At 39.0% G+C, this 15,792-nt stretch overlaps 1 protein-coding gene across 3 annotated transcripts in view; it reads right to left on the bottom strand.

The window, feature by feature from the left end:
- Positions 1-15,792, bottom strand: part of trrap (transformation/transcription domain-associated protein) — a 91,502-nt gene that overhangs the window by 55,498 nt on the left and 20,212 nt on the right. For all 3 annotated transcript variants that reach the window (XM_084135558.1, XM_084135557.1, XM_084135556.1), the window contains exons 24-38: positions 13,859-14,076; positions 13,577-13,774; positions 13,231-13,491; positions 12,307-12,468; positions 12,121-12,217; positions 11,018-11,139; positions 10,446-10,616; positions 9,558-9,626; positions 5,455-5,574; positions 4,314-4,433; positions 4,059-4,223; positions 3,776-3,957; positions 3,433-3,631; positions 776-904; positions 82-348 (exon numbers count right to left, since the gene is read on the bottom strand). In XM_084135558.1, the coding sequence (XP_083991684.1) occupies positions 82-348; positions 776-904; positions 3,433-3,631; positions 3,776-3,957; positions 4,059-4,223; positions 4,314-4,433; positions 5,455-5,574; positions 9,558-9,626; positions 10,446-10,616; positions 11,018-11,139; positions 12,121-12,217; positions 12,307-12,468; positions 13,231-13,491; positions 13,577-13,774; positions 13,859-14,076 (2,480 nt within the window). The remainder of the gene's footprint in view (positions 1-81; positions 349-775; positions 905-3,432; positions 3,632-3,775; positions 3,958-4,058; positions 4,224-4,313; positions 4,434-5,454; positions 5,575-9,557; positions 9,627-10,445; positions 10,617-11,017; positions 11,140-12,120; positions 12,218-12,306; positions 12,469-13,230; positions 13,492-13,576; positions 13,775-13,858; positions 14,077-15,792) is intronic.

A 15,792-nucleotide genomic window follows, 5' to 3' on the forward strand; every position in this document is an offset into this window, starting at 1 on the left:
TCTGCCTCTGTTCAATCGGACAAAATCAGATAAAGGCATTTCATAGTATTTTTGGCAGCTGACATTTTGGTGCATGCTCACCTGTAAAACAATCTTCTTGTGAATGGCAAACTTGGCAATAATGTGAGCCAGCAAGAGGTGGCCGCTGTACTTGCAGGCCGGATCCACACAGGTTTTGGGGAGCAGGCACGGCCAAGCAAAGGTCATGAGACGCCTCAGCTTGCTGTTCCTGCTCTTGTTGTTGTCATGGATGTGGTGGGGGGCGTGCTCTACCAGCAGGGTCGAGAACTGAAGCAGGTAGATCCTCAATGAGTCTGCCAGATCTGCCTGCTTTTCAGGGTCAAGTACCTACAAGAACAATAGGCATGTGTCAAAAGACACTAAAAGATGCATTGTCTTCAGTGCCGTGATGCCACAGCTGTGATGTACAGCAGATTTAAAAGTATATTTCAACTTCAACAGGTTCCTCTCCTGCTGGAGGTGTTGAAAACAGACCCTGGAAACAAACAGACTGATTGGTTTGCTCTTTGCAATGATTACCAGCAGGGGAGAGACAATCAATTTAAGCATGAAATTAATGAAGGCTATTAACCTTCACCTCTGTGTCTCATTGGGTTAGTTTGAAAAAACAAACACTATGACCTTTAATGATGCCTTGAAATTTCGGCCAGTGAAATAACAGCCAGAGGTCATCGTAGATGAAGTAGTGACTCGATAAAGAGAGAGTGACAGCGCTGCCACTGCAGCTGGTCTGGAGCTGCTGGATAGGGTTTACCTTGGTGATGAAGACACTAGTGATGCTCTCAGGGTTGTCACCCTCTGGATTGGGCGGCCCAAGGAGTTGCTCGCCTTCCCCTTTCTCAAAGCTGTGCAGGAAGGCTGGGTTCAGGATGTGCTGCAACACCTGGACAATGGACAAATAAATACATCAATAAACAGACATATTCCTAGTGCTTTGATATTCTCAAATGAGCCGTATTACTATTGTTGGAGAAAAAAAAAAAAAGACAAATTACGTTTTTTTTAGCTGTCCATATTGACCCAGACTTGGCTTTTAATTCAAATGCATATTTAAGTTTGCTTTAATATAGTTTGGTTTACATTTTGTTTAGATATACTTATCATTGTTAAAATATAAATAACCTAATTACTATTATTATTATTATTATTATTATTATTGATAATCTACAATTAAACCACATTGTTTTAAGCATCGTATTTACTAAATTGATTGAATTTGCTTAAATGATCAACACCAGGGCTGCTTTAGAAGCTCTGGCAAAAATAAAGCCATTTAAATGTATGAAGAGAACAGAAGAGACAGAGACAGGCACAATGTGGCAGCCCAGATTCAGTTCATTTGAAAGCTCACTGTTATTAACCACTCTAATGATCATCATATTACCATCATCAGCTAATTGTTACCATGTTTTTAGATGTTCAAAAACCCTAATTCCTCCTACCTTGACTTCCCAGATGTCACCTCTTATGTGTTATATAATTAGTGTCTTTGAACACTAATTTAAGCTATGGGATAATACAAGCTTTGTACTTAGACGAGAAGATAGTTTGTCTAGTCACACAATGATTGTGTTGTTTGGTTGGTAGCTGGAGTGTGCATCAGCGTGTGCATTTATTCAAACATTGGTGCCGTAGGGCTGCAGGTGTTCCTTCATTATCCCTCGTCCTAATGAGCCCCTCTCCCGTTCACATGAATGATGGATCACAACAAATCCTTTTCTACACAATCCATCACAGCCCAAACCACCGAGACTCCAGCTGCCTGAAAACATCACCTTAAACGTGTATTCTGTTAAGAGCGTGCAGCTGCTGAGCTCTCCTGGGGAATGTTTGGGATGCAACGTCTGTTTGGCTGTGAGAGGTGATATAGCAGAGCAGGAACGGTCTCAGCCATCAAAAGGCGAGGACGATCTGCCAATGAACTGCTACCGTTTTTCAATGTCATTGTAGAGAGGGTGGCATTTGGAGGAGAACTTCCAGATCATTTTAATCAACTGGCATTTGATCTTTTTCTCAAACTTGATGGAATTCTTTCACATGAATAAACATGAAGTGGGAATAAGAAGAGCAGCCTTGAATACCACAATGACCCGTTTACCAGTGGGTCCATGTACTCCAGGTAGTGCTCTCCCACTATAAAAACCCCTTCATATGGTTAGACAATAAGGATGCTCACAGAATCAAAACAGAAGGGACCATTGTCAAAAATGCTGCATTAAAGTATGTGATATTTTGTCTTTAAAACAAAAGTCAAGATTCTTTTTGATTTTGCCACAGTAGCCGCGTTTCCATTACCCTTCAAATTGCGCAAATTGAAATTGCGAATTGAAAACACGCCTAATGGAAACACGTCAATTTCGTTCAACTCCTATATATATATAACAAAAAATGTTTACACGCTCGCATGAGGTGGTTTTTCAGGCAATTCGAAAAAGGAATATTTCGCAAAACCGCAATGGAAACAGTTTTTCCTCATTTACAGGTCATCTGGCGTACGTAAAAGTCGATCATTCTTTAAAGATGGTATGTCTGGACAGAAGACGAGACAGAGTTCTTTATTAAAATCATAAAAGACAAAAAGGATTACGGGAATACTGGATTCTAAACAACAAAGAAATGCCACAATTTATCAAGACCTTGAAGCAGATAGAAGGGGAGAAACACCTCATACGTGACACTCCAAAGTGTAAGGGGCTTTCCTTGCCATTAATGCTTGGATAACACGCCTACGTCTCATTTGATTAAAAATAATGGCTAGTGCGGTGGCTGGAATATATGTAAACCTACCAACAGCCGTTGCCATGATTTTTGGAATGACTTATCGCGAGAGGAAAAAATGAAGTTTTAGTCGCATAACATCGGTTAATGGAAACGCCGTCATTTCGCAATCTTTTTTTATCGACATTTAGAAAATATCGCTAAAGGTTTGCGCAAATTCGCAGCTAGTGATGGGGAAAATGTCACCAAAACGAGTTACTGGTGCATGCGAGCTAGAAGAAAAAGTTCTTCAACAGGGATGATTAAAGGCAAAGATCTAATAGCAATGGCTATTAGAGTAATCTGCAGATAAATATTCATTAGCGTTCTTCAAAGACTTCGGTTAAGGGTGAAGACGTGCCTTTGAGAGCCAAGTGTGTCATGCACGGCCAGTCTCTGTCACCTTCCCCTTTTCAAACATACATATTCAGAAGGGGCTGGTTGTTATCCGCATTAGATGGTCAGCGCTAAGAGAGCGTGACGCTGAGCCACTCTGAACAGAAAGGTGGAATTTATAATGTTTGCCATAGAGGTCCGTGTCATAACATCAGACACAGTCATGCTAGCCTAAAATGAGAGGTCTTCACAAAGGCAAAATTCATCATTTCTCCTCGCATGTTAAAACTCACAGCAGTAAAAATGGTATAACCTCACCTTTGCCTTAAGCTCATCGTTGAAGTGTGGGTCATTGAACTCCACAAAGCGGAAGAAGAGTGCTCGTTTGTGCGTGATGCTGTAGTTCTTGGGGATCTCCTCCTCCATGTACTCCTTCAGGAAGGTCATATTGCACAGGAAGCGGCCAGTGAAGGCTCTCAACAGTTGAAAGAGCAGCTCAATCTCAGAGTAGTTGCGTCTGAAGGAAAATGCACAACTTTAGTGTCAAAATCAAAGCGAAAACGTGTTGTTTTTCCATTTTCCAAGCTAATAACACTTAAAATATTTGCAACAACATTAGTGAAGTGTGTCATTTCTGCACCACCAAACAGACAACACTTACTTGCAGTAGCTAAGCAGACAGAACGCTAGAAGTTTGGGCTCTTTCCAGTTGGTTGCAGCCATGTTGTCTTTGCGGTGGCGTTCCTGGAAGGCCTCGCTGACCCATACTCGTCTGAGTTGACTCACTAGAGAGTGCTGACCGGCCAACCAGCCTTCATCATTTTTCACAATGATGCTTATGATCTGAGGAGGTGTATGAATGATCATTAATATTCAAGCTCTACAAACAAGCACATTAAATCAAATCTAACAGTGAATTATTCTGTTAAGAGAGTGTGGCCCACCTTGATGGCCTGGAACTGCAGATCAAGGCGGGCAGTGCTGGTGGAGGGAGACCCAGGTCTCACAGTTGCAGCAGGCCCAGCTGGAACCAGCAGAGGGACAAACCGATTTGGGTTAGAAGCCAAGACATCTCGAAGTGGCTTGGCATCTTTGTGCTTCAAGAAGCTCTGCAAATGAATAATGGTAAAAAGGAAATTTATGAAGGAATCACAAAATACAGTATGAGGTAAAGAGAACAATGACAATAAAAAACACACCATAAACATGCGGCTCCACTGTGGGTCGTTGAGAGTGGCCTCCATCATGAACAGCTCCACTGTTTGAGATGGATGACGCGTCAGGAACTTGATCAGCGGCTCTCTAAAAGGACTGCCTGCCTGTGGAGTAACAAGACGAAAACAAAATAATTGCATAAAACCACAATATTCACATTGCATAAAATAGCCTATAAATTAGTAAGCTCACCAAGGCTGCATTCATTTGATCAAAAAAAGCAATGTTATGAAATATTATTACAATTAAAGATAACTTTTCGATTTCAATATATTTTTAAAATGCAATTTCTGTGATGGCAAAGCCAGTATTCCAGTCTTCATTGTCACATAATCCTTTAGAAATCATTCTAACACACTGATCTGGTGCTCAAGAAACACTTTCTTTTTTGAGGCAGTCATGGCCTAATGGTTACAGAGTCAGACTGGTAACCCAAAGGTTGCGTTCGATTCTCAATACCGACAGAAAACGACTGAGGTGCCCTTGAGGAAGGCACCTAACCCCCAATCACTCCTCAGGCGCCACAGCAAAATGGCTGCCCACTGCTCCGGGCATGTGTGTCCATGGTTTGCACTGTGTGTGTGTGTGTGTGTGTGTGTTCACTACTCACTACTCCTAATGAATGTGGCACTAACTTTGATGGGTTGAATGCAAAGGCCATGTATGGGTCACTTTCACTTAACTTATTATGTTGAAAACAGTTGTGCTGCTTAATATTTTTATAGAAACTGATACTTTTTTCAGGATTCTTTAAAGAATAGGAAATTTAAAAGAAAATAACGGACATGAAATTAAATCTTTTGTCACATTGTAAATGTCTTTTATGTAAATTTAATGCATCCTTGGTGAATAAAAGTATTCATTAAAAAAAAAAAAAAAACACTTTTGAACAGTAGTGCGTTTCAATGAAGTCCATTCAATGATTTACAAATATGCCATATTAGTGTTTGAACAATCTTCATTTGTGGGCTGATATAAATATTGATATGTGATTATCTTTGACATTTGATTATTTAGTGAGTTTATTATTCAACTCACTTGAATATTTGATCAATTAACAGGCCCAGTTCAAACAAACTGAACCAGCATTCCCTTTAGCTGCAGATTAGAGCAAAAGTCTTGTACCTCTATGAGCATTGCCCTCTCTGTCTTCATGACCACTTCCAGCAAAGGTTTGACCAGGGTCTGTGGAGCAGCTGGTATCAGATGGAAGAGGTTTATAATGGCCGAACAGATCCTCATTTCCTGCAGAGGTGAACAGAGGAATGCATCACAATGACTGTTAGTGATAACCAGCAGTGGAAAACCAAGCCTACCTCCTGTAATATATAATCAATATAGTCAATAGTTGGGGAACATTTGCGGGAAAGTCAGAGTGGCAGGTTAGTTCCTGAAAAAACATCACAGAACCATTGGGGCATCATAAGATATCAGGTTTGAGAGGGACCACCTCAGAAATGTAAAACGTAAGGATCAAACACAACACCACAGACACAGAGATACAGTTACAAAGACTCCACTAGCACAGATAAATCACGAGCACAATGAGAGCGGAGCCAGTGAAGACCCCACAGCAGGCCGCCATCTCACCTCTACACCCTCCATGGCAGGCTGCGCCAGAACAGGAGACAACAAACAATCAGCAAAGCAGTGTGGGTAATGAGCACTGTATGGATTGAGGGGATGGGTTCAGGTGAATGGTGGGGTGTGTGTGTATTTCTGTGCAGAGGAATCTTCCTTCTGGGCTGCGCACTTGTTGCCAACTCAAGTCGCAAAAAAGTATTTTTAATATTATTATTATTGGAACAGGCAGCATTTCAACTGGACTCAATCCACAGGTCTATTGATTTTCAGTGTGAAACTCAAAGTGGGAGAAATCTTGTGCAGTAATAGGGCATCCTACAAAGGTATAGGGATTAAGATCAGGGTGCTAAATAACGCATAACCGCAAAACCAATGATCGTTTCTAAACGCATTTTAATTATCTTGACAGAGAACAAGTACTGCATAACCTCTCCATAATTTAATAACAGACAGGTACCATAAATATTTTCAAGAATATTTTGTATTGGGGATCATATATATATATATATACATACATACATACACACATTATATTGTATTGCACATATCTATGTGAATCTCATAAAACCTAACAGGAATTGTCAGAAAAAGAAAAAAAGAAACTGCATGAAGAGAACAATCTACTATTATGATCAGATATTACAATCTTTTGTATTGAGATTATTTTCAGGAAAATTAATGAATGCACATTTTATTTATTACATTTTGTTTATTACTTTAATCCATCTAGTATTGTCTTTTCTATTGTTTTTTTAATGAAACATTACTGTAACAGTTTTTTAGTGTATTAACACTAAGGACTTTCCGATAAAAAAAAATTATTTGAAGAATATGACACTGGTACTTTCATATTTGGTCCTTTCTGATGCCGATACCTGTACATTCATTGCATTTGTAATTACGCCTATTAAAACGCACAGGCTTCTGTTAATTTCACTGTTCATTTTACCATTCTCTCGTATTTCATTTTTTATTTAATGGCATACATTTAGAGCTGCTCCATTGCAGAACAGAAATCACATGACGTTTTCCTGAAACGCTCACGTCTATGCCACTGTGCACTCAATCCACTAAATGTGCTTCACTTTTTCAGCTCATGAAGAGAGGTTATACAGATATGATTATTGAATTCATGTTTAATATTCAATTAATTAGATTAGGAGTGGGCGATATACCGGTAGACACGAACAACCGGTAGAGATTTTGGACTATCGTCTCTATCATGCTGTGCCATCATGTGCTGAAAACATATCATTTGAATGTGTTTTTAAGCCTTGTGGTTTAAAAACAAGTGATTTTAAAATGTTCAAATCAGAATAAGCAGCGAAAGAGGACTCATTTCGGCATAATAAAGCAGCTGCTCATACAGCTTGTGAGTGCTGAACAGTTCTTTTTGGCACCTTATTGTGCTTGAATAGTCAAATACACAAACTTAATGTGTCAAAATGCCCATCTTTGCGAGTATCCTCGTAAACACAGTCGTTTATGTCTAAGTGAACATAAAAAGTTGAGAAAGTGCATGTGTATCAGTATATTAGATCTTAAAGTGACAGCAGCCTATATCTCTGCTGCCGTCTGTGCCATTAATGTTAATCAAACAATCTCATTGCTCCTGACTAAACCGCTTTCATAACTTAGTAGTAGCCTATTTATAGGCCTATCTAGTGCTTGTTTTTCAGGTTTTTCAAGTTTTTCAGGTAGGTCTATTTCAGTTGTATCTGTTTTATTTTTATTTTTTTATTTCTAGTTCTTGAAGTTTTTCAGTTAGGTCTATTTCATATGTGTCTTTGTTCTATTGTAGTTTTTGTCCTATTGCTTGTAATTCAATTTGTTTGATCCTATTTTATCACGGTTTACCTGTCTTCAGTGAGCTTTTTTTTTTTTTTTACTTCTATTAATTAGGCTAGTATTAGTTTTTTGTGACATTGAAATTGGTGATGGGTTTTATGAAATATCAATGGTATCAAAAATGTATATAACAAAAACTTTAAAGCAAAAATAACTATATTGTGAAATATAACGTTATCATGAAATAAAATGTTTTCGCCCTCATCATATCGCCCAACCCTAAATTAGATACATTTACAAAAGACATCCTTAATCTTGGATTTCTCCATTCTGTTATGTTCTTTTTTTTGTGGGCACAAAGACTGCGCGTTATCGGAAAGTATATGCGGATGGGTTGGAGTTCTTCCCTCTTTTCCACCTCACTTTTCCATCGCTCATGAATGGCCGTGCGCATTTCACTTTCGCTACTTCCGGGGGCGCAATTGCTTGAATGGTGGCTTTATTATTATTCTTAATGAAAAACACAACAACAAAACAGTACAATTACAACTTATAATAAACAGAACTTTTATTAACAAAATGACTAAGATAGCTTTATTAACAAAACGAATAAGCACGGCATACACCAATGCTGATAAATGAAATAAATTTTGTATTACTATAAAAAAAATCAAAACGACGGTGGGGGGCGGTACAGCGGTGGGCAAGTGATAAAATCGGTGTGCGGCTGAATACCACGTAACACCGACTATCGCAGCAAGCCTAGTTGTAATGTCTTAAAAAAAACTTACAACTTTTAAAGACATTCCAACAAATGCTGCAATGATGTATAAATGCATTTAAAAACCTTAAAAAAAGATTTTTTCTTCTTCTTCGCATTACAGCAAGAATAATTCAGAGTATAACTGTATAAATCTCTATAAAATGAGTATAACTGTCATAATGCCAAAATCTTCATTTTTTCATAAGGGTAAAATACAAACTTCACACATTTTTTGAGATAAATATGAATAAAAATTTCCTTTCGTAAAGAATGGAACAGACAAACAATGCACAGTCTTCATAGTGCATCTTTTTGTTATTTTTGGGACACTGTCAAGATATTTTTACACCGAGGAAACATTGAAAAACAAGCAATGAGGAACAGTCCCTTTACAGAACTAGCACCCCGGCATGGGCTAATCTGAGTATGCGCTCTTATGTAGCCTAAATCTGTACGCTCTCCCTGAATCGACCTTCTTTTTCTCTGTATGACTAAACTAATCTTCTGGAACTATTTTTTTCTGAATGCCCCCCCCAGCCCCGAACCTGGCTGACCCCACCTCATTGTCATGTATAGCTGGTCATTCTGTCATTGTTGTAAGAATATTAAGAACTGCAGGAACAGAGGGCCAATTTGCATGTAATTATAATACATTTTAGAGAAAGGCAGGGCGTGAACGAGACCGAAAGAATGGCAGCTCGTTTTGAAACGTGGAAACAGCTAGGCTTTTTCCCCCTCACCTTTTCTCACTCTACAAGGTTATCTGTCCAACAAGATAACGAGGATCCAGAACTCTGAGGCTCGTTACTTAGGCGGGGGTGGATGGCGCCTAATTAATCATTGATTGTAATATGGCCACTCACAGAGTCTGAGAGGGGGGATCTGGGCTGGAGGGGGGAGTCCAGTCCAGAGCGCTCATCTCAGCTCTCCATATCCACAAATCCCTTCCGCTAACAGATACATTACGAGGCTGCCACCCTTGTGAAGTTTGACAAATAATTCAATTAAAAGCAAAATACTGGCCTTTGTTGGCAGCAAAGACCAACAAACCCCAGCATATGCAACAGAGGTATCAAAACAAGCTTATACTCACACTGCCGTCACTACGCTGGCCTCCTTTATGCGTGATCACCACCACCTCCATCCATTTACGCAGATGTTGCTGCAAGAGCAGGAAAAACATTGAGTCTGGTCTCTTGACTGTTTAAATTCTTTGAATAATGTAGTGTATTCTACCATTATCTGCTGCACTCTTGATCCCTTTGTTTAAAAATATCTAAGAAAAATCTATGTCTAATATGAATATGCAATTTTTTGCATAAGTTTAGCAAAATGCTCTTCTATAGAGTTTATTTGTCTAGCTGACTAACAAGTGTTTTGACACTGAATGCCTTTTCTGGGATAAATGTAACATTACGTGACATTGTTTATAAGCTGTTGTATTGACGATTTTCCACAGTTTTGATTACATGAGACATGATACGGATTTGGATAAGTTGAACTGATTCTTTCAACATACCTTCCGATGTTCATTCATGTTTATTTCGTGCTGTAACTACTAGTAAAGCGGAAGAGATTATCAATTCACGTGTGCTCCACATGCCACATTGAAGAGCGACAAGATGGTATTTATTGTTTTAATTTTGTTATAAAATTGACAGAATTTGAAATCTGCTACTTTGTTTCATATCAGCAGTAACAAATATCAAAGCTTATTGCGATTTATTAGATGGGAGACACGCTACAAAGTTTTTTCATTCATCAACTGAAAACTGAATAGACTGAAAGATTGATTCTTGGGATTTAAAAACTGATATCGGTTCTTAAAAATGATAATCAATTAAAATCAAGAAATAATTTTTTTTTTTTACCCAGCCCTAACCAATAGTCATCAATACCTTTATTAAGGGAACATTCTGGTTAAAATACATTTATTAAAATGTATTTAACCCAAACTGGTAAATTTACAGTATTGACTTACCATCATCTGGTCACAGAATTTGTCATTGAAGGAGTTGGGGAAGAGTCGTGTGACAGACGTCAGTCTGTTGACCACATTGAGGGTCAGACTGCGATAGTCTCCGAGCATCATCAGCAGGGGACGCATATGCGTATGGATCTGATCCACCTCGATAGTAGCCCCCTCTAAGAACTGAGAAATGCATAGGAACATGAATACACACTCAGACTTCAACAAATATATATGGCCATTAAACAGCCAATTGGGTGCTTAATAGAGACAGCTGCTTTTACATGCCCTACAGGGGAGACTACATGATAATAGCATCTTAAAACTCTGTTTTTCACTACTATCCTATCAACTCACAGAAGCAGAAAAACTCTAGACCAGCGCAAAAGAAAGGCCACGCCAGCCTTTCGCATTGAGACGATGCATCACGGCCAAATTCATTTTCCTCTTAGCCTGTTTCACTCCATCCTGTATTGATCTTTTCAGGCAGGACTCATTAGAGGCAGCAGGACAGAGGAAGAGAGTGCGGAAGAGACCGAGAGATTGGAGAAAGGAAATGAGGCTGGTGGAGGGAGAGGACTGACCTTTCTCATGCAGGCCTCTCCGGCCTCCTGGAGCTCACTGTTAGTGGAGTTGAGAGCCTTGAAGAGGGCAGCTATGATCTTCTCTCGGGACTGGGGAAGGTAGTTACAGGCCGCCAGAGCGTCTGGACAAACACACGAGGAAGGGTTAAACAGCAAAATCCTAAAGGCTGACAAGATTACAGGCCCTAAAATCGAGTACACATTTATTACTTTCTTTCAGTTACGTGGCACACACCAAACATTTGAATACTACAAATGAAACAAATTAATACTATTATTCAACAAGGATGCATTAAATTCATCAGAAGTGACAGTAAAGACATTTATAATGTTCCAACAAAAATCTATTTCAAACAAATGCTGTTCTATTGAACTTTCTATTCATCAAAGAATCCTAAACAAAACGTCCCACAGTTTCTACAAAAAAAGTTAAGCAGCACAACTGTTTTGAGCATTAAAAATAAGAAATGTTTCTTTATTTAGCATCAATTTGGCATATTAGAATGATTTCTGAAGGATTATGTAGCACTAAAGACTGGAGTAATGGCTGCTGAAAATTCAGTTTAGCCATAAGAGGAATAAATTACATTTAAAAATATCTTAAAATATTTATTTTAATATTGTAATCATATTTCTGTTTTTACTGTATATCTGTATATTTACTGTATATATAAATGCAGCTTTGCTGGGTATAAGAGACTCCTTTCAAAAACATTAAAAAATATCTTACTGACCCCAAACTTTGAATGGTGCTGCAAGTACACAAAGTATCAATAAAACAAGGTAAATCTAATTAAACATGGACTTTTTATAAAGTATAATACTTTAGCAACATGCTAACAACAAACGTTTCAAATCAGCTGAGAGCCAAGCCTCCTATGCGCTTTGTGCAAGGAGTTTTATTTGTATGACATACAGAGTTGCCGCCTCTGTAAATTGTTCAAATCAATGTAAGGTACCAGGTTCTAAGGTTCCACTTCAGTTACGATTCTGCCATAAAAAGCAGCAGTCTGTGTAGGCATAAAACAGCAAAGCAGCCTACCATGTTTTGGAACAGAGCTTATAAAGTTCCTTGAATATACAAATTAAAAAGTAGCACGTACTAAGAGCGGCAATGCGTAGCGGTACCAGTGAAGAAAGGCTTTTATAACACGGCAGCTTCATCAGGGCAGCATCTTCGGCTTCACACAGGTTCAGCAACTGTGTCAAATCAGAAAGGAAGTTCACAGAGCATAAACACATTGATGCATTCATATTTCCCACTTTAGTGCAAAGAGTTTCAGACCGACCTCTGTGTAGAAGACTTTGTGCTCCACCACATTGAGGTCCATGGTGAAGAGGCGGGGCTGTAGGGTGGTGCAGAAGGTGTTGCCCTCCATCAGGCCGATCTGAGCGTTAGCGGGCTGATGCCGCAGCAGGTGTTTCTTTGGAGGAACCATATCCTGCAGCACCTGGAGGAAATAAGGAGAGTTTTAAACTTTCCCTAAATAGAGGAAGGAAGTTGACCTAATGTTCCTTCCTTGCAGGAGTTAACAATAAGAATTGTGTGATAGCCCTGGCCCTGTGTTAAAAGAGTTGATGGAACGGTCACTTGGACAGTCTAGAGTTATCTAAACTTATAGAATAAACATGTGTTGTCTTGTAAAATAAAAACATTTGCTTTTCTGTGAAATATTGAAAATTGTGGCCATGAATTATACCTCATTAATATAACTATTTAGCAGTCTAACAGATCTAAAAATGGCTTTGCGAGTTAAATTCTAGTAGTATATTTCACATCTATTGTTACAAAACCTAATAATTTATATTGTTATATGTCAACCCTTTTTGACTTTTTTGGTCTTTACTCTAATGCACATATCTATCACCTGTTGGTGTGCGAGGGTAATTGTTGTTGATTGATATTTTTAAATATAAAAATGTAAAGTTAAAAATGATATTTAATTTGAATTAAAACATGGTTTCTATTTTAGAAATGTTAATAGTTATTATTTAATTTGAATAATTGTAATTCATTTTATTTGCAAATAATTTCTATTTTAGAGAAAACTTCATGAATAAATTATTTTTTTCTAACACATAAAAATGTTTTTAATAATATAATGTACCCTTTTTAATGTTGGGGCCAGTGAAAATGTTGGAAGGGAAGTAAAAATCTGACTGAGCAGGCAAAGCAATTTCTGTTATAATCGTATTGAGTGTATCATACTCACTTCTTTATGAGGCTCCATGATGATGGTGACACTCTTTCCTGTGACTTGAGCCAGCACCTGCAGGGAGTGCATGGCCTGCTTGCGGACAGTGGAATTAGGGGAGGTCACTTCTCGTACCAGGTCATGGGTCACCAGGTGGAAGGATTTGTCCTGGGCAGACAGAAGCTCCTCAGTCTTCTCCTCATCCTTTAGAGGAGTGGCACAGCGTATCAACAGCTGCTCCAGCGTGGTCTTTGCCATGGCAACTGCACCGTTAGACACCTGAGAGAGACATTATGGGATACAGAAGTTCATGCAGGTAACCCAAAGATAAATGATTTCCAATGACAATAGAAAGTGTTTGTACCTCTCCTGTGAGGTCCATCATGACAAAAAGCAGAGCTTTGAGGAAAGTGAGCTGGTTCTGCAACACCCAAATCAGAGGAAGCCTCTCCATCAGGAACTTAATGGACACCACTCCACCTAGCTTAGCATACCAGGCCTGCTCATAGCAGCATGCGCACAGTCGCTCCACTATGTAGGAGAACAGTGGAAGCTGGCACGCCTGAAAAAAGAACCAGATCGAGTTTCAACAGAAAATCTTTCAAGTGGAAAATATTTTCTATAAAGGGTTTGTGGGAAACCTAACCCTTTCTTTGGAGCCCAGAATAATGCTGGCAACATCAAAGATGACAGCAAGTGCCACTTCCCCAATCTTGCACAGCTCTTTCTCCTCATAGGCCATGCAGATGGCGATGGCGTCGATCAGCACGAGAGGGTCCATGCCTTTGGAGCCGTTCTCTTCACTGTGGAACATGGCTGTGCTGGGCTGGCTTCCTGACTGGTAGCATGGCAGCAAGAAAGGACCTAGGGCAGAAAATGTAATGTAATGTAAAGACCTGAGTGCACTTCTGATGTTTCGGCCACACAGACAGAAAATCAAATCTTATATTTTTGCTGCTTAGCAAAAAGTTATAAAACTATATGTGGCATGAAGGGGCCAAAAGCCGTGAGAGCGGAGCGAGGCCGGTGGAGTGAATGTTAATGAGCGCCACCTGTGCCACACACTGGTGTCAAATCCCATGGAGGAGCTCCGGAAGGATACAAGGAGGAGTGACGACAGTGGAAGGTGAGAGAAAAAGGCCTGGGACTTCATGTTGCTTTATTTATTATGTTTATATGCGGCAGTCATGTGAGGGGCTGCTTCTGACTTTCCTTTTGTTGTTTATGTTTATTTTGTTATTAAAGTTACGTTGAACGCTCACCGGTTCCTGCCTCCTCCTACCCTGAACATAAACATTGTTACACTGTATTAAAATAGGACTTACTAAAAGCCAAGAAATTCTCTCCAATGTCTCTGCGGCCAATAGAAACAGTTACTGTTTAAGGGTGTTGGGACACTTGGGTATATTCTGATACACTTCAGTGGCCAAGATAATAATAATAATAATAATAAATTTGATTTATTTTATAGTACAAAAAGTAATCCCCATTTTAACTAGGGCTGTCAACTTTAGTCGTTTAGTCGACTAATCGGTCGATGCCGTCTTGGTCGACTGACATTCTCATTGGTCGACCAGTCGCATAATTTTTTTATTTTATTTTTCACCAATAAAGAAATTTTCATTGATTTACTCCTTGATATTTATTCCTTTATAAGCAGTTATATATTACTGTATTCTAAATATAATTAGCCTATGTTTTATCCCCAACTTTAAATGCTTTAATTTAGGCTATTTTGTAACAGCGCCACAGTTTAGCGCACCACGTAGAACACTCGGGAACCGCACCTGTGGCTGGCTGCACTGCTGCTTCGCGCTCAGTAAGGAATATAGGTAGTAATCTCTATGTGTCTGTCTGTCCGTTTGCATTTTGATTATTTCGAGAACCGTTCATCCAATCGACTTCACAAGGGAGTGCAGTGTCGCATTTGGTGCAATATAGACAGACACGCGAGACGCGACACGTTCAGAATTAATAGTAAACTACAGAACAGCGCGAGCGGGAAGCGGCGCACCTCACGCGAGCAGGGCTAGGCTATGTTCTCCGAGAACGGACACTGCACTAGTGATATAAAACGCACACAGTCTGTTAAAGCAATACTTTTAAGGTAAAAAAACGAAATTTAAATAAAGAAAAACGAAATTTAAATACAGAAAAAAACGAAATTTAAATACAGAAAAAATGAAATTTAAATAAAGAAAAACTAAATTTAAATAAAGAAAAACTAAATTTAAATAAAGAAAAACTAAATTTAAATAAAGAAAAAACTAAATTTAAATAAAGAAAAACGAAATTAAGTTAGCCTAAATTAAAAACGAGATTAATTTAGATTGATAATAACGGGTAAAAAGTCTAATACATTTTGTTTCTATTCTATTTTCCACAATGTCAAAGCAACAGCAGCAATACAAGCTCAGACATGCACTTCGGTCCATACAAACTCCGCTGTTCTGCGCTCTAGCCAGAGAACACTCCCGTTGCTGGAACACTCAGGCGTCGGTTCTATTTCTAGCATGCACGCGTTTTCCCATGCGTGTCTCACGCAGGCAGTGTGCAAACTCCAACCTATTAACATGGGAG

Source organism: Abramis brama, assembly GCF_963993115.1.
Source record: "Abramis brama genome assembly, chromosome: 14".
Lineage (NCBI taxonomy): Eukaryota > Metazoa > Chordata > Actinopteri > Cypriniformes > Leuciscidae > Abramis > Abramis brama.